The sequence below is a fragment of the Anopheles maculipalpis genome, chromosome 2RL (genome assembly GCF_943734695.1).
Source record: "Anopheles maculipalpis chromosome 2RL, idAnoMacuDA_375_x, whole genome shotgun sequence".
Taxonomy (NCBI): domain Eukaryota; kingdom Metazoa; phylum Arthropoda; class Insecta; order Diptera; family Culicidae; genus Anopheles; species Anopheles maculipalpis.
The window spans coordinates 5,143,875-5,162,275 of record NC_064871.1 but is presented as its reverse complement, the minus strand read 5'-3'; the positions used below and the strand labels follow the sequence as shown (position 1 = coordinate 5,162,275).

Here is an 18,401-nt window from a genome sequence, read left to right as displayed (position 1 = left end):
ACGCACGGCAGCGGCACTCGCTTCACGCGGTACGCGTACGGTGAGCTGGCGTGTGATGACGGGCAAGCGATTCCGTCGTGCCCTTTTTCTGTTCCCGTATTCGTGTTGGCCAATCGTCGTTGTTCGTTCCCGTTTACCAAACCACCAGCAGCAGCAGCAGCAACCCGTTTTTTTTTTTTGCCGTGCAACTGGAGCTGTCAAAACGAGACCAAACCTATCAAGTAGCGACTCCGCGGTGCTAAACGCAATGTTCGAACAGCGAAGCTTCGAACGTCGACTGTTGTTTTTCGAACTGTATGTAATTGAAAATTGCTTCCGAAGAAAGTGCATTTATTTATTGGAAAGACATCCGTTTTGGTCCTCTTTTTCGTGCAACTTACCATCCATACAACCTTCTCTAAATTATCACACCAAAACAAAACAATTTTCCTGGTTCAGATATGAACCGCAGGGGTGCGTTTCCTTTCGAAAAGAAACAAGAGAAAAAAACCCATCAAGTGCTCCTCGCGTATTCTACGGAAAATTTATTGCAAGTGCAAGTGCAAAATCAATGCATTTATGCTCCACGAGCATTCTGTACCCCAAAACCAACCCTGTGTTATTCATTCGAAATTCACCCTTTTGGTCGGAATACGCTCGACTGTCCGAAATTTGACGTTTGGCGTAAATAAGCATCACAATGACGTCACAAACGTAACCAAAACAAACCCCAAATCTTTATCATTCGTTTCCCTTCGCGCATCACTACGAGCGAACCACGGTGTGTAAATCAAATTACCTGATCATAAATGCGTTTTTCGTCGTAGGCCGTACTGGTTAATCGGTGCTGGAACGACCGCACGCCCCAGGATAGTAACGTTCGGAACGATGCGCAAACGGCAAATCGATACACTGAAGATATTCAATCACAAGTGAGCGTGAATCGGTGACTCCGCAGTTGTTGCCATTATCTGACCGCCTCCCCCATGTTTTTCTCCCATCCCGCGACAGTGTACAGGAGGTGAAAGAAAATGAAGAATATTTGGTTAACTTTGACTGTGGTGGACGTGAGATCGCCATCAACATTCTGCTCGGCAGCAGTTTCCCGAACGAAAAGCCAAAGCTAATCGTGAGTCCGATTCTTCGCCATCCGTGGGTGAATGCAGCGACAGGGGTGATTGAAAACGCACCCGGAATACTGAACGTATGAAGCTCCCATTTTCGTCACACGTTAGTAGCGTCAATTGAACGGCTTGTAATCCCATTTTCTCTTAGTACACAATTCATTCCGATCTCGGAAGGATCGTGCAAGCAGTTGGCAGGGAGTTTGAGAAACATCCCCCAAAGTTCGTCAATGAACCAACAACATCCGCAACACCGCAACATCATGCTGCTCCACCAACGCATCAGACTACTCGAAACGGAAACGTCCAAGACTTCGGTACCGACAACCGTAAAGCACTTCTATCCCCATCACACCACGAACCGGATCAGTTTGGGTTGCGAAATCTCACCACTGACGAGCTAAACCGATTAAACACGGATGAAGACTATCTGGAAGAATTTATTACCAAGCTCCCATTCGTGCAGCATCAAAACGACGAAATGGATCAACTACTGGCCGGGATAGAGTCGCTTGCGGTCGTTAATCTTGCCCGCAAAGAAATGGTCGAGGAGCGCAAATCGAAGGTGGAATCGCTAGCGCTCGAGTTCAAGGAACTGGGTCAGCAGTGGGAGACCATGAATCAGCGCTACCAACGTAAGGCGGAAGATTTTTCCCCCCAGCACATCAAGGAACTCCTACAGATTGCCGTCTCGACTGCGGACAGCAAAAGTGATGACGAGGCACAACGTTTCCTGGCCGGCCAAAGTGATGTAGGCACGTTTCTGCAAAACTTTATCGAATCCCGCAAACTGTACACGATGCGCAAAGCCAAAGAGGACCGTTTGGTGCAGCAATTGAACGCGCTGGAGCGTGCCGCTTTCTGATAACACGATGCGTTTGTTTTGTGATATTTGTACGTAAAGCTAATATTATGTTTAAAATAATAAACATTCTCAAGTTCAGGCAGAATGAACAGTTCGGTGGTGATATGAACGGTGTTTCTTGATTGTTGCTTCATTGCGCAGTCTCACCCGACCGGAGGGTCTTCTCCGTCATGTGGTTAGGAGCCTCTCCATTCTCTCCGTTGTTTTATTAGCGATAAGCAAGTTGCCTCTCTTTCCGAACTGATTCGGTAGGTACGGGTGTCTGTGTGCCAACAGAGCCTAACCGACTCTGCCACCCACTGGGCGCGCACGCAACAGTGTTGTTTAACATGGTTGTCCTTAAAGGATTACGATGTGAGGATACATACCGCACACAATGCGCTAGGCATGTTTAGCATGGGTTAACAAAGTTGGTCGCAAATAAAAACGGAGCGAGAGAGAGAGAGAGAGCAGACGAGCGCCGGAACATGTAGCCTAATCAGTTCAATGACGCCTCAGGGATGTATGGCAAACCGTGTTTTGGGAGTACCTTTGCGTGAGTCCTTTAACAGCTGTTATCTGTTGCGACAAAGCGATTTGACATAGAAATCCTTCATTGAACGGCCCCAATTAACATCAGAAAACTATTTCATAAAGGATTCTAACCTGTGTTTAACGCAACAACATGAATTGCTTCAAGTCATCCCCTTCCTTAGCACCGAGATGAAGTTCATCATACATAGTGGATAAACTATACTGTCCATCCCAGAAGGACTTCCCAACCCAATGTTCCCAAGCAGGAACCTCTCATCCACACATTCATTGCTCTCGCTCTCGCGCGCGTGCTAGCTCACACAGCACGAAGCTTCTCGGTAGGGCCACCGACCACTCGGGGCGAGGACACTCCACTTCACGACCTTTGGGAGCTTGTCAAACCTACCCCATCCACCCTCAAACACTTCTCCCCTCCCTTAAGGATTCAGCATCGTACGAAGCTGGAGAGCTGGTGAGAGCTTTTCCGGAGAACAAGAAGAGCCAGAAAAATACGCACCTCACCAGGAGACAGGTTGGGCAGCGCGCTGCTTTATAATAAACAGTGCCCGCTCGGGTTTAATGCTCATTCTCGGTATAAAGTGCGCGGCGAACGGTGGCCCCAAACGTTGTGTGTCGTTGTACGGGAGTTGCCATTTAAACAGAAAAGTTATCTTCCCCCCTTAAACACCGGAAGTACCCAAACCCAAGACACAAGGTTGTACACGGTGTTTCGATTGAAAGTTTTTTCCAGATATCTGATTTTTTGGAGCAGGAGAAGACCGCGAGTGTTATGGAGCCAATTGGCCAAGCATTCAGTGTCAAGTGTGCGTGTGTGTTGTGAAAGTGAAGAACTCACGGAAGAAAACAACAAAAGATAAAAACACGTGAGAAGTCGCTGTGTCGTGTGAAATCTAGACAACACAAACTTCGTAACTTTGGGAAGCAAAATCCCAAGACTTACCAAGAGAACCTCTTGGCGTGCCGTATATACTACACAGCTGTGCAAGGCCAGAAAAAAGGAAGGTTTGAAGTTTCGTAGTGAAAATGGTTAATCTTGGTCAGTGGAGTTCCTTACACAAATCCACAAATTAAGATGAGACTAATGTGACATTAAAAAGTGAAGTTTGAAACCTGGCATGGAAAAGGAAGTACACACTTTTTGATGCTGACTTCTGTGGTCAGAATGGGGAGAAAGCATTCGTCTACTATCCAGTAGAACATCACGGAACACCAGCAGGTGGCATACTCTAGTATAATGAAATTCAAATCAACCTTCACCCTCCCGCTTCACAACCAGAAGCAAGTTCTCATCTTGCATCCGTTGTGCCGTTTGTCCCCAATTAGTCGGTGTTGCTGGTGTTCCCTCGAGCCATCGCTCCATTGCTCGTTTCTCGTTTTGCTCTATTCTAAGCCACCATCAGCTTCTAGTATTTCGTTATCTTCGTGGAAAAACCCACAATTTTCGCAAACCAACCAACAGACAAACAAAACCATTCCAACACTACAACGCGGTGAACATATTTGCCTCCGGATATAGAAGATGAACCCTTATAAACGGCAGCGGAGTTGTAAAACGAAGGAAAAAGCGTTAAAATATCACCCCAACACGCTTTTTTGGAGGATGGCACATTATGCCGTATTCCGCTGCCAAAATGAATCCAACAAATGGAGATTTTGTGGATGGTAATCGCATCAAACTTGGGGTATGTGTTTGTCGATTCGGTCCGCAAAGATGGGTCCCGTGCTTTCAAAGTTCCGACGGCGAAAGAACTGGTCCTAGGGTACTTTTGTATGCACTTGCGAGTGTTATCGGGGGGTTTTTAGTGTTTTCCTTCGTTTTGGAAGTCTCACCAACTATTCTTCGATCATCAGCATAAACGTTATTTTTGTGGCATTTTAAGCCTTTTTGCCGGAGGGAGGACAGATTGCGCTCGATGCGCTTTTTGCTGGAGAGTGTATAAGGCACCCTTGCACGTGTCGCAATTTTTCCGCCCAAAGCATTCACTTTATCGTTATCGAATTTACTTGACTCGAATTTCCTGTCCCATATCCGACATCTCAGAAGAACACAGCCAAGCTGGAGGTTGGCTGACGACAATCGGCTTGCAAGACCCAGGCAGAGAAGCTTTCTTTTATTAAATACGCCGCACCCGTTGTTCCCGTTGGGCGGAAAACGGAACTAGCGAAATGTTGCCGTAAAATCTCCGAACCTCCTCGATCTCTCTCTCTCTTCCCCCCCCCCCCCCCCCCCCCCCCCCCTTATCCACCAGAGTACACCACGAGATCGGTTAATGCCTGTGCAATTCAAATTCATTTCTTCCCCATCCGACGCTACTTCTTCCGGTAAAGTAGTAAGATAAAGTCTCTCTTATTTGAATATAGACTCTAACCTGCCACTGCGTTACTTGGCAAACACCCGTTGTTACAGCCCGTCGATTCATATCCTTTTTCTTCAGTATTACTCCAGTTTATATACTGGGTAGAGATTTCAGCTATATCGTTTACATTACATCTCTTAAGAAAACAAACCGAGAACCGAGGTTTCGCATCTGTCCTATTTGTATGCATTGCCAGCAATTTGCCTAATGTTCGAAACAATCACGAGCCGGGCGCGCACAATTACCGCGCTTTAGTCAAGTGTTTCGCCTTGATTGTGTGTTGAATGTTCTTGACTGGTAGGGAGGACTTGCCTTTTTCGCTTGAAAGTTAGTAACTGACCATGCTGAGCTAACAGTAGAAAACAGGAGGAACGCACTACAAGACGAAATCTGAAGTAATCTATTAAGAGAAGCCTTCGGGAGCTGCGTCTTGGCTGCTTGGCCATGCTTTGCCAGCTTGTTGGCTTATTATGATTGATGCTACCCATTTTTAATCGAAAGCACCCACAGCAAGCCAACCAATGATATGTTGGCTGTGGGCGGAAACAACACGAAATGCGCTTAAACTCTTTGTCCGACTCGTTTCTCCGTCCTCCCGGTGCGCGTTCCCCCACCGGACGCTTTTTATTTCTTCCTCTACATTTGGCATGATAAATGACCTGACTATTTTCTGCTCTTATGCTCGGCTTATGACGACGAAGGCGACGGTACAGAAAGAAGTTGTTCATTCATTTCTATCGCATTGCGCCCTTTTACTCGCACCCTGGGAAAACTGTATCGACGAGCAATGCAACAGAGTTATTTGTGCTGTGTCATAAATAAGTGTATTGCGATATTGTGTGTGTCTATTATTGTAACAGTAGATTTGCAGACGAAAATTCAACTGTAGAAAGTGTAAGTGAACCTGTGTGACTATCTTTCTTTGAGCTGAAAGAGTCTAATTGGGCCCAATAAGGATAGGTCCTTGCAAAGGGCAACATCAGTCGTTAGGAGCACGAAAAGCACATTTCGCGGGACTTCAGCAGTCAGCTCTCCGAGGATAGGGTTCAGTATAGATGCTAGAGAAGCATGTAACAGGATGTATTAATGACTATCCAGCTGCGGGTACAATAGGTCACGTGACTAACTCTCCAGACTCTAATAACTCTAATTCGTGTGGAATTAATGAGATCGGATTGTTGTCCAGGAGAACCCTTTCTTCGTCTATCGGCTGATATGAAGGTTTAGTCCTGCTTGACGACTTTCTCCTTCTTTGATCCTTTATATGTTGAGTAATATTGGTCATATTCATTCTAACAAGCATGTGCATCGTGCGTTCCAGAGGTAGAATCGACAGCGGCGCTAGTTTTCACAATGCAGAACTGGGGCTCAAACCCCATCCGGAGCTACGTGGTTATCAATAATTCTAGTAATCAATCAGTTTGCCAGTATGATCTGTTAAGGTCATTAAACTCCTAGAACTAGAAGAAGAAATTTGTTTGAAGCCGATTCCTCGACAAACTCTGCAAAATTGGTCGTTACAGTGCTGTTCGCCATCAACACTAATAAATCGAATGCCCAATGTCCCGTACGTAAATCATACGATCGGGTACGGTCGGCCACGTCGTAGCAGAAAAGTTTACTGATTGTATATGTTCTCTCCAGCACTTACATTCACTCGATAAAACTCAATCACGAGTTAACGCATCATCGAATCCTACGCTCACCATTGCTGGCAACCCATTCCGACTGGTTCTCCTAGAAAAAAAAACATCTTGCCAAATTTTCTCTGTTCTGCCTGACCGGCGCTAAATCTGTTAAGTCCCGTCGGAACTGATAACCTGATGGTGTTGGATTTTCGAAACTTTTTCCCTCTTTGATTTCTCAACACGAAACGAACCATCCAGCCACAGCGAAAGGCAATGGCATGATAACTGTGGCGCGACAGATGGCTATTACGACGAGACAAACATCAAACAGGTTCCCTACCACTCTAAGAACAGTATTGATTTCCCCGTACGTTTTAACCAGGACTTGGCGCCAAATTTTTCCTCACACGCAATAATGTCCCCGGACATGTGTTATGTATTTTTACTAACCCCACAACAACACTAATACCGAGGTTCATAATCAAACAACTTTACATGCAAAAAAAAACCACCCGATTGGTCAAGGAACACTGTTGACAAAGTTAGATCCGGTGGGATGATGGGTTTAGGATGATGCCAGGCACAAAGTTTGATTACATCCTTCTTCCGCCAATTCCACCAGAAGTTTACGTCTACCGGCCACTGGACGAACATTGGGGATAAGTGTCGAAATATGTCAACAGTGGGTGGTGACGCGTCGATGAACTTCTCGCCGCGAAGAGGAAGTCAGCATACACGATTGCAGACATGAGGAATAACGGGAAAGGAAAGGTCCTGTTGAGTGTTGTTTGACAGCACGAATCACGTCATTGCTGACTGCCTTTGTTCGGTCCTTTGTTAAGAGGATTGACAAATCGACAAATCGAGATGCAGTCGCTCGTCGTCATCGTCGTCATCGTCCGTGTATAACGACGATATTTCTCGCCAAGAGCACGTTCCATAGTTCTGGACTTGGACGCAAAAGCTTGCGTGAACTATAAGGAGACTCACGATTTATGACTTCTGCTGTCGATGCTTCTGGATGATGGAGTTCTTGGTAAGCAAAGCAAGCAAGAGTCCCTTTCCCTTACCCCCAGCATCAAAGACATTGATGCTTCCACCGGGATCGGGGATTATCTTAGGGCGAAAGTTTGCTTTGATATGATATGAAGCACATAGCAAAATAATCGTAAATTGTTAAGATGTATTCTTTACAACGCAATGAATCTCTTTCCCTTGAGCTCATCCTCACTTGCCTCAAATGGAAGACTCCTGAATCCAATGGAGAGACGAGAGAGAACCCAATTTTACAATTTTCCACGCTTGGCAGCATCAGTATGTAACCTGATGGTAGGGTTCCGCGCTAAGTTTTGTCCCTTTTTCACGTGAAAAAAAAACATAAATCAGGCACAAAATTCCACGATACCGGGATTACCTTTTTACGGGTTCTTCTTGCGTACCTCATTCTAATATAAATAATCCAAAGTAACTTAAAATAACGTTCTCCTCAAATGTGAAAGAATAGATATTAAAGCGGAAAATTAATCACAAAACTTTATCCTCTTCTGCTTTGCGAGATCCACTACCTGCTGGATTAATCGCTGACTGATAATGCAATAATCGTAACTTCATTTTTTAATTCTATCAACTTCAAACTTTTTCCCCGTAGCCGTCGCGTGCCATTTTGAGTAAGTTAATTCACTCCCTTTCGGAGCCAATTTCGACAATAAAATTGCACGCTCTATGGAGTATTACTGTTGAAGAGTTATTGGAGACGGTTTTGGCTCGATTATTTGCCCACCTTAGTTAGGATCGTTGCTCAGAAGCAATTGAATGTCCTTGCTACGTGTGAACTGGGACACACACCACTCACATGTTGGTCCTTTTGTCCAACAGGTTTGTTGAATTTATAGCGCTTTTTCGTTCGCTTCTTCTGCTCGGGAACCTCTCCCATAGATTGCCGCATCGATCCGGAGAATAGTGTGAACATCGTAGCTTACCAGATTGGTGCGATAGATAGCGACCAAACCAACTAGGTCGATCGCATTCCCAAACGGACGGATGATAGCGGCGCTATGTGTGCAAAGTGCCAACGAAAGCTAAAACGAAATGGTGAAAAGCGCAATAAATTGTAGGGATGCAATGTCTTTTTTTTTAAATGTGCATCACGTCGTTCCTTTGCCTTTTTTGTCCTTCGCCAAGAATCGAGGTTAATGCAATCCAGCAGCATGTGGGACGGACGCTGACGCGGGAGTAGGGTTCGCCGTTACATTGCGACCTGCTGTTTTGCTGTTGCTGCGGGCAAATCGGATTAAAGCCCAGTTTCCTAGTGATAAATTGACTTCATTTGATGGTAGGAGGAAAAAAAAACCGATTGACACTGCACAAATCGTTTCAGTGCTAAATCAATTCAGACAGTTCAAAATGGCGATTGTGGACCCAATCACCCACCCACCATGTGCACTAAATGCATCTAACACACGTTTGTAATCCTATTTTCCAGCTTTTGTAATGATGCTTTACAGATGTAGCAGCCTTCACCACAATTCAATTGCACCAAATCGACAAACCAAACTAATCGACCGCACAGTACCGTCCGAATTTCGTCACTAGCTTTTATGGGCCCCCTCAACGGTGGTTGATGCGTTGATATTTGAAATTAAACTTTTGTATCCCTTTTCTCTGCCTATTCTCTCTCTCTCTCGCTCTCCTTCTCTTACACTCTCTTCAACATGTCCTTACTCCACACGTATCCTCTCTCCCACCTGGCCCACCTCTGGTCAGAGGACGGTGGATCACGCTACTCCGCAGACGACTGTCAGGTAACGCCCGTCATCCACGTCCTGCAGTATCCGGGCTGCGTACCGAAGCCCATCCCATCGTTCGCCTGCATTGGCCGTTGTGCCAGCTACATCCAGGTGTCCGGCAGCAAGATCTGGCAGATGGAGCGGTCGTGCATGTGCTGCCAGGAGTCGGGCGAACGGGAAGCGTCCGTTTCGCTCTTCTGTCCCAAGGCGAAGAATGGCGAGAAAAAGTTCCGCAAAGTAGGTGTTTCCGGGCGTTGGACGATGATGATGATGATGATATTACGTTCGTCCGTCACACTATTACTCGTAATGCATGTTCTGTGGTCCACACGCTTCCGTACGATAAGATACTTCGCCATACTCCTCGCCACTTCCTTTGCAAAGCCAAAGATCCTAATTTGACTTGGCCTTGTCGGTGTGTTGCTCTCACCATACTCCGAAAAAGGTGCTTCTTATATTATGCCGCTTACCTTCCTGCTGTAGTTCCGGCGGTGGGTTTCAAGAGTAACAAGAAAAAACAAAACTTTTCAAACTACAATTTCCCAACCCCTTCTACCCATTCTCCTAACCCATCCTCACCGTAGAAATAGCTTTCATCCGGAAGCTGAAAACTAACGCTAACATAATTCCCACCGCTAACAGCTACCTCAGCCTCCAAATTTGCCTTTTTGTTCTTCTGCTCTGCCAAGCCCAAAAATATTGCCCGCCAACAACACAACGCGCCATTATCGTAAAGCAAAAACTGACCTGGATAACTTGAGCTGCGCCACCCATCCCATCCAATTTTTTTGTTCGTTGCATTTTATGCCTTATTTGCCTTTTTTTTTTGTCGCCGTATTCCTGCTACAACAACCTGTTTTGCTCTAAAAACTCATTAATGTTCCGCGTTCCGTGTTGCATCCCTTCTGGTCCTAAACTCGTGTCCTTTTCGCTCGCTGTGTGTGTGTGTGTCTGCTTTGTCTGCTGCTTTCTTCTGCTAGCTGCGTTTACGTAATTATACTTCATCTTCCGTGTTAACGAGAATAGCGCGCTGCTAACTGGTGAAATTGGCCCTAAAAAGTTGCTGGCTTCCCAATTTCGAGCCCCGGTAAATTACATAAACAATCCAAACTAACGATACTAGTGTGCGCAAACCGGAAGATGGTTACGTTGGAGCTAAATTACATTACTCGTTGCAGGATTTTTGTAAATTTTCAGCCCTCGCCTTCTTCCGCCTTCCCATTAATCACTTGACCCACAATCTCTTGAAGGCTTAGGATTTACGGCACCATTTGTGTCTGTGTACTGATCATAATCTGCAGCAATAAAATCGACTAAGGCTAGCTATAAAAACCAAAACGTCGTCGTCCCTCCTCGATTGATGGATCTGAGCGGATCTACTCTGCCCCGGGACGTTGATTGCATGCTGAGCAGTAACGCCATTATTGCGCCGGTTGTCAAGCTGGACATCCAACTACAGCCTTAAGCCGATAAAATATTAACCTTTCTTGGACGGGCTTGCCTTGTATGCAAAGCATTAATAAGAGCAAAACAAACGAAGATACATAGCCGCGGGTTACCAGTGCGTGCGAGGAAACAACAAACAAGCGTCACAACAGCGGATGAGAGGATAGGAGGGGAAGCAACGGTGTTCCCGGTGAGCTGGTCATCTGCCGAACAAACGTTCCAAACAACCTGCCATCGTCAGAACATCGAAAATCTGCAACGAAAAGTAGAAAAATCCCCCATTATTATTCATTGCATCTACTTTGGACCATCGTATGTGCGTCATACATCGAGAGGAATTTACTTGTGGTTGATCAGTTGGCTAGGTCTCGTCAGCTGTGATCCGGGACTTTACATACTTGTGCGCTGTGATAAAAACAAAGCTGATCTCTCTTGCTAACGTTTCATTCTACAGTTGAATGGTGCACAATAACCATCTTACTTCTTCTCGTTTTTGCATGCTTTCTAGAGCTCTAGCTTAGTGGTGCTTTTTTTCGTAAAGAATGTGTTGATTGGTACCGCTTGCCAATAGTGCAAACATTCGCATCTCGAACACGGGCAAATCGCTAGCAAACCGCGTGGTGCAGAAGCGCGAAGTGGTGTTGTTTTTTGTAGCGGACGTGGTGGTACAGGTTCCGGAGATCCAAACATTTGGAGGTGTTGTGTTTGGTTTTGATGTCGCTGTAAACGATCACGGGACCGAGGAACGTGCGAAACTGGCTAAACATCATAATCAGCTCTTCTGAACCACCGAAGCGAGCGGCATCAATCGCAATTCGCCGTCAGACGACGCAGATCCCCCAACAGCCCAACCTTTCCCTAGCTCCCTACGCACCTTCATTCCCTCCCGTCAGGGACTAGCCGCCGTCATTTTCATCATCACCACCACCACGGATTCTACGTAGGCTACCCACACCCCAAAAACCGTTTCAAGTTGGAAGGAAAAATCTTCTCGGCGGTGAACAACTTTCTCACTGCATCGACCTTCGTCAAAGACATCAGACAACTGATCATGGTGAGTAGGAGAGGATTGGGACACACATAAACACTCTTTATGGTCACAGAACGCCACCCTTTTGCGTTCGAAATGTGTCAGAAATAATGGAAACTGCGACTGGAATGGAACTTTTGCTGATTGTTGAAGACGACTTTCCGGTTACCATTTTTTTAGCGCGAGCTAGTTGATTTGCTCCACCCGGGAAATACTTATGATGTGCTAACATAATTAGAGTGCATACCGAAGAAAGCGAAGTCGGAAACGAGTTCATTTCGTTTCGTTTTTGCGCTCCTCAACACGAAAAGCGATTCCTGTATGTAAGGTCCGCTAGTGTCTTAATTACTAAAGCGGCCATTAATTAGTGACCGTCGACTAAACTAATATTGCCGGATCACTCTATGAGGTCGTCCTGAGCTTCACCAGATTAATAAACCTACACACAAAGTACAGGATAATGCTAATTAAATTATTACGTACTACAAGAGCGCATCTTATCGCAATTGTATCGCACGATGGGCGCGGGCCAACGCACACCTGACACTTTCTCAGTTGCTTATCTCGCGAGCAATATCGCCAGTTTCCCACGGTGTTGAACGAAGGCTTCTCCAGCGTGCGTCACCCCGCGCAACGGGCGGAGTTCATTCGTTTGACATCAGTGGCCCAGCCAAAGGTTGATACATCCTACTAATCTACCATAAATTAATCCACCTAAACTGATTACCGGTCGTCAGCCGGGGGTACCCACGTATGCGTGTGTATGTGGCTTGTGTAACAAACCTCCATCTCGCCACCGGAGACTCACCAAAGGGAAGCAAACAAAGCGACTATAATTTAGTCATTAGCAGCAAACCAGAGGCGGAAAGCGAGAAGAATTCTGCAGCAAGCCCCCGACAACCCTCCGGGAAATGCTTTCAACCGACTTGCCCACGGGCAAGTTTTCCGATAAAAGCGCATTGTTGCTCTCCGTTTAGCGTACCTACAAAGCCATACGTCGTGAGGGATGTGCCGATGTGCTAAAGGGTCTGGGATATGATTTTCCACTAGCAACGACGTACAGCATTTCATATGTTAATAAATTCACTATTACCGAGTAGCATTCTTCGACGAGGATGATGTTGTTACTCGGTACAACTTTGTGGTGGTACAACTTACGCAACCACTGAGGAGTGTTTTGAGGAATTTCCCGCACAGGAAAACTGTAGCTAATTTTACCCTGCATTTGGAAAGAGATTTTACTCGTCGTCTAAAGGGTGTTTCACCCTTCTACATCCTTTCTTCCCACTTCCGGCCGAAAGGAAAGTTGGGTACGGTGTCCTTAAGACACACATCTCATATCCCCTCTTGACGGTTCCATAGAAGAAGCGGTTTCACCGCCAGCATTCCATTTTAGCCGTAAGCCGGCCTTTTGCTTTAATGAATTCACGCCAACCTTCTCGCTTTACCGCTTTCTTCGAAGAAGCTGTGTCGCAGCTGGAATTTCGCATCTAAGTACCTCGCTTTGACATGCGACGCACCCGTTGCGTTAGTGTACGCCATAGTCGATTGTGACTTGCTTGTGACACATTAATCCTCTTTCTCGCCTTGGATCCTTCGGTGACTTCAAACCTACCGCCAGAAGAGGACAAAGGTCAAGCGATTCAAAGGAAAAACACTATTTGACCATTAGCTTTTATCGAGACGCTCGTGTCACAGCAAGCACGCCGGTCGGGTGACACAACATGGCAATCTAAGCCAGAGTACGACCTACTACTACTGCTAACTTAATGTGTCTGTCATAGCGGTTGGTATGTCCTTCGGGAGGTATGCCTCCGGAAGGACGAGACGCGATCAGTGCGGGATATTTTTTTTTGTGGGACACGATTCACTGATGGCATAAGTTTCTGCTCTGCAGATTCATTTGCTGTCCTTGTGGGAAAGAAGGAAGCGCATTGACAGAGCTGGGTTTATAGTACACCTGCCACGATCATGATTATGATGCGTCCCCGCATAAGAGTTCTAGGAACGCAGTCTCATTTTCGTCTCATTTCGATCCTCCGAGTCATCGTGGTTCGCGGTTAGGGTTCGGGATCTCATTACACGATGCTGAACCGTGCAACAAGCTTAAAATATGCTGACTAAATACTCTTGGAATAACTCGTTTGCCAGGTAGAAAGAAGCTTCCTTGCTAAGATGCTTTTAATGTACTTCAAATTTCCCCCGAGAGTTTGCCAGGACACGATGGAACTTTGCAGTAAACTTATTAAAGTTTCAAGACTTGGTTGCCGCCTCCAATGTTCCAAATCAGCTGTCTTCGCAGTTCGCTAGATTGAGTTAAAAGTCGGCAAAGGACACAATGGGGTGCGAATTTTAATGAGCACAGACCAGCGTGTGGGTAGGATAGAGGCCTCGCAGTTTATACAAATGTCGTTAAATTTACAATTTCCCAAACTGATGCCTATCGCAGAAAACGGTGATTCGATTCCCATTATCCTGGACTTGTTGCGCACCCGTGACCCGTAAGCGCGCGACATTCGACGATAATAGCGACCCTTCGGGTAGTGCCTGGTCCTCACGCATTTCACAACGGTTTTTCCTTTGTCGTCGGCGTGGACCTATGTTTCCAATCGATTTTTGTCATCATGACGCGGTAATGATGTTGACGATGATGATGATGAAACGATTAAAGGTTCGATGGCGTACGCACCACACACACACACACATATATACACAAAGGACCAAGGACATTTGATGTGCCCGCTTTCACAGATGGTGCAACCTGACGCCCGATACAATGTGATAATTGGCTACTGTACGTGCTTCTATGCTCTGGCCCGTCTATTCCATCCTGGAGAGTTCACAAATTTCCAAAATTAAAATCTTGTTAAAAACGAAACTTTACGACTCGAGGTTCAAAGTTCGGCAGGTGTAACGTATCAATTACAGCACCATCTGGTGCTTCTTGCTCGCTATTAGGATCTCCTTTAATGTCCTTTGTGTTGCTGCTTCATGCAAAATCGCTGCGGAATCGCTTTCTTAAAGATCGTGTCTTGCTGGCAAACTTTAACCTCGATCCATCCATTGAATGGTGGTAAAACAGAGGGATAAAATTAATTCCATCCAACTCGACTCTTTCCATCAACACTGGAGAGAATAATTATGGACAAAACGAACGCCCGCGTATGCTGTTATGCGTCCTGTCCCTCCGGGGGTATATGAAAACATCAAAAACTCGTCAAATATTAGCCAACAATTCACTTTGAAGCAGCATCACGGGGCCAGGAACAGTTCACGAGGCTCGATACTCCGTACAGGAACAGGGGGGTGGTGGTAACCAAATCCGAAGCGAAAATAAACTTTATCCTTAAAATATGGACGCGAAAATCAATACCATTTGCAGGACACGGGAAGGTTTTTTTTTAATACTACCAACCAATCGACTATTTCACTCTCTTGGGAATCGCAAATTATACTTCCATTGTTTGACTGCTTGACCGGAAAACGGAACGGCAAAAACCTCGTGGCAGATACCATCTCAGTAGCACCATCATCAGCTGTCAATGGCAAACATTTCAAGATCCTGCTTGAAAAGAAAAAGGATATGTTATTTCCATTGTTAAAATGAGCAAGCGCCAATAAATAAAAAGGAACACATATTAAAGGGAAGCGCTTTTGCTGCTCTATCGTTTAAAGTTCCTAAATTATGTATCTCGTTTTCGAGAGTGCATTTCCGTCAATTCCCCGTAAAGAATTTTCCTTGTTTGTGTATGTGATTGCATTCAATTCGAGGCAATCAATTCTATCAAACCACATTTGACAAGTGAGAACGGTTAACGGTTTCCCACGACGATACACGGGTGGTCCCGAAGAGTCCCGAGGACACGTTTTCAATTTTCCCTTTTGCACCCGAAGATAGTAAAGTGAATGGTATATATTAGTGTTTTATAGCTAACACACGCTATAAAAGCGGAAGCTGGCGGATTCAAGAAAGGGATGCATAATATCAATTCAAATACACATTTTCCAAAGGAAATCCATCGGTTGTATAAATGGTGGAATGATTTGCCCTTTCCCCACACACTTTGTTCTCGGACAAAGAAATTGAAGACCGCGAGATATTTCCTAAGTTGTGGCCATATTCAATTGGCACTGCCTGTATCGGCTTTAAGAACATTGTCTTCTTCTTGGTGAAAGGCGGGTAATATCGGATGGAACCAAGACTTTACCATAAGACAATGAGAAAAATTGGGAGCCACCTCGTGGCTTCGACAGTACGAACTCTGGACAGACTGAACATTGTTTCTCAAATTTCTGTATTTGTGTTTTCCGTTAAATTTAGTCAAGGAAGTCAGAAATTTTAGATAAAAACGTACAGGAAGTTTCTAAATTTCTTACTAATTTCTCTTTCCATCAGTTCTCCTTGAAAATCGTGATCCCTTGGGTGATGAAGGCCTTTTAAGCGCCGACGTCCTTGGGAGATCTTTGGGGTTTTCTGAAGAACTTGACCTCTTGGACGTTGAGTACACTTGGACCCTTGCGTCTTGTACTCAGTCTCAGGGGCGGATCAAGGTATTCGGAGGCCCTAGGTGATGTGGTTGTTGGGGCACCAAAGCTATCGGGGCCCCTTGTACCAAGCAGCTGTCGGGGCGTTAGGCGACCACCTACTCCGCCCACCGTTACATCCGCTACTGCTGATACTGCATCCTAGCACCTAAAATAAATGTTGGATATGTTGCCTAATTTATTTATCGATAGTTAGGACACCGAATACAATGAATTGCTACTGTTTCTGATGTCCTAGTGAGGTGACTCTGTTTACATGCTTTAGAAGGCTTACACAAACGAAATATACAGTTGTACGACTTGTTTATTCGGTTTGATCCCCAAATTACCACTTGTCAACGATAGGATTACACCGAAATATCGAACTCAACATCACACGAAACAATCAGGTCCGCTCTGGTCCTAAGCAGAATCAATTCCTTCCCCACCCATTACACGCAGTGCAATCAGTTTGGGTTGAACGATTGCATATTACTAAAGTCCGTCCCAAAAACGCTGCCCTCATCCTAGCTAACGTCCTAAGCAAACATTATCCCTACTTGGAATTTAACCCCACCCCAAACAGACCCGTCAGACAAACAACGACCCCTCAACGGTACCGGAAGCGGGATCCACCAACGCAACGGGCGCGGGCGGCATCAGCGAGCAGCAGCAGTATTCGCACTCTACCAGCGGTCACAGCGGCCGCTCAAGCACACGGTCCCCGATCGATCCGTACCGGCAGGACAGCATGAACCAACCGCCCAGCGACAGTTCCAGCCTGGACGGGAACGTGTTCGTCGATGGGGCGAACGTGCCACTGCACACCAGCAGCAAACAGCGCCGCTCGCAGACCACCGATTCGCTCACATCCGGCACCAACATCAGCTACAGCCTAAACAAACGCTTCATCTCCAAGAACCAGATGAAGGAATTCCGGGAAGCGTTCCGGCTGTTCGACAAGGACAACGATGGCTCGATCACGAAGGAAGAGCTCGGCACGGTAATGCGTTCGCTCGGTCAATTTGCACGGGTCGAGGAGCTGCAGGAGATGCTGCTCGAGATCGATGTGGACGGTGATGGGAATGTGAGCTTTGAGGAGTTTGTCGACATTATGTCGAACATGACGGACACGGTGGCGGAAACGTCGGCCGACCAGGAAGAGCGTGAATTGCGCGATGCGTTCCGGGTGTTTGACAAGCACAACCGGGGCTACATTACGGCGTCCGATCTGCGGGCGGTACTGCAGTGTTTGGGTGAAGATTTGGACGAGGAAGAAAGTGAGTAAAAAGGAGTGGAGAACAAGCGGGAAAAATGCTTTTTTATCTTTGCTGTATAACTGTCGGTTGTTCTCTCTATCTCTCCACTGCCGTCAACCAGTCGAGGACATGATCAAAGAGGTGGACGTGGATGGTGATGGACGGATCGACTTCTACGAGTTTGTGCACGCACTCGGCGAGCCGGAAGATTCGCAGGAGAACGATGAGGATGATGAAATCGTTTCCCAACGCTCACCATCGTTTGATGTGCAAGTTTAAGGTGCTGGTTAGGGAAGGGACACGGAACGGACCACCATCAAGTCTCTCTGCTTCTCTTTCGATCGAGAAGTAGTATCGAACGTTAAACAAACAAACAAAAAGGAAGGGAAGTATTAAATATAATCGTATTTTTGCTTCATCATAAACTAGTAACTAGGTGTGAAGAAAAACTCGCTCGAAAGATACCATTTTCAATGTTCTTGCAAGTGCCCGACAGACGATAACGACACACGGGACACATAAAAAAGCACTGGCTCTCGCATAACTAACTTACGAAATGCCAAATTTTTAAAAAACTCTTTTTCCATCGTATTTACTACTGTTACAACAATAAAGCGAAATAAAAGAATAAAACAAGCAACAACAAAAATATTAACAATCGAACAAAATTCGAGAGAAAAGCAAAAGCAATTACACTAAAATATACATACAGTGATCGCCAATAATATAAGAAATTTATGTTTCAAATTTTAAAATTGTTGAATGGTCTTACTTTATTGTGTGGTTTAGTCAAATTTTCCTCAGAATCGAAAAAGCGACTAATAACCGATTTCATGATTCATCCAATGACTGGAACGTGTTCCCAAAAT

At 45.7% G+C, this 18,401-nt stretch overlaps 5 protein-coding genes across 5 annotated transcripts in view; all 5 read left to right on the top strand.

The window, feature by feature from the left end:
- The window catches only part of LOC126559214 (UPF0687 protein C20orf27 homolog), a 462,937-nt gene that overhangs the window by 359,784 nt on the left and 84,752 nt on the right, over positions 1-18,401 (top strand). The window lies entirely within an intron of this gene.
- The window catches only part of LOC126558950 (dihydropteridine reductase), a 374,118-nt gene that overhangs the window by 351,757 nt on the left and 3,960 nt on the right, over positions 1-18,401 (top strand). The window lies entirely within an intron of this gene.
- LOC126558587 (vacuolar protein sorting-associated protein 37A) lies at positions 757-1,968 on the top strand. The gene is made up of 3 exons (XM_050214624.1): positions 757-911; positions 991-1,183; positions 1,255-1,968. Exons 1-3 carry the CDS (start codon positions 868-870, stop codon positions 1,966-1,968), a joined length of 951 nt encoding a protein of 316 aa, XP_050070581.1. The 5' UTR covers positions 757-867.
- On the top strand, positions 9,199-9,675 carry LOC126560019 (bursicon). Its single transcript, XM_050216180.1, has one exon. The coding sequence runs from the start codon at positions 9,199-9,201 to the stop codon at positions 9,673-9,675; it is 477 nt and encodes a 158-aa protein (XP_050072137.1).
- Positions 11,644-17,811, top strand: LOC126558728 (uncharacterized). The gene is made up of 3 exons (XM_050214786.1): positions 11,644-11,773; positions 16,860-17,553; positions 17,654-17,811. The coding sequence occupies exons 1-3, from the start codon at positions 11,771-11,773 to the stop codon at positions 17,809-17,811; spliced, it is 855 nt and encodes a 284-aa protein (XP_050070743.1). The 5' UTR covers positions 11,644-11,770.

Coding starts and splice junctions, on each gene's coding strand:
- LOC126558587 (XM_050214624.1), top strand. CDS start 868: ATGCGCAAACGGCAAATCGATACACTGAAGATATTCAATCACAA. Junction 912..990: donor CTGAAGATATTCAATCACAA/GTGAGCGTGAAT, acceptor ATCCCGCGACAG/TGTACAGGAGGTGAAAGAAA. Junction 1,184..1,254: donor ACGCACCCGGAATACTGAAC/GTATGAAGCTCC, acceptor ATTTTCTCTTAG/TACACAATTCATTCCGATCT.
- LOC126560019 (XM_050216180.1), top strand. CDS start 9,199: ATGTCCTTACTCCACACGTATCCTCTCTCCCACCTGGCCCACCTCTGG.
- LOC126558728 (XM_050214786.1), top strand. Junction 17,554..17,653: donor AGATTTGGACGAGGAAGAAA/GTGAGTAAAAAG, acceptor GCCGTCAACCAG/TCGAGGACATGATCAAAGAG.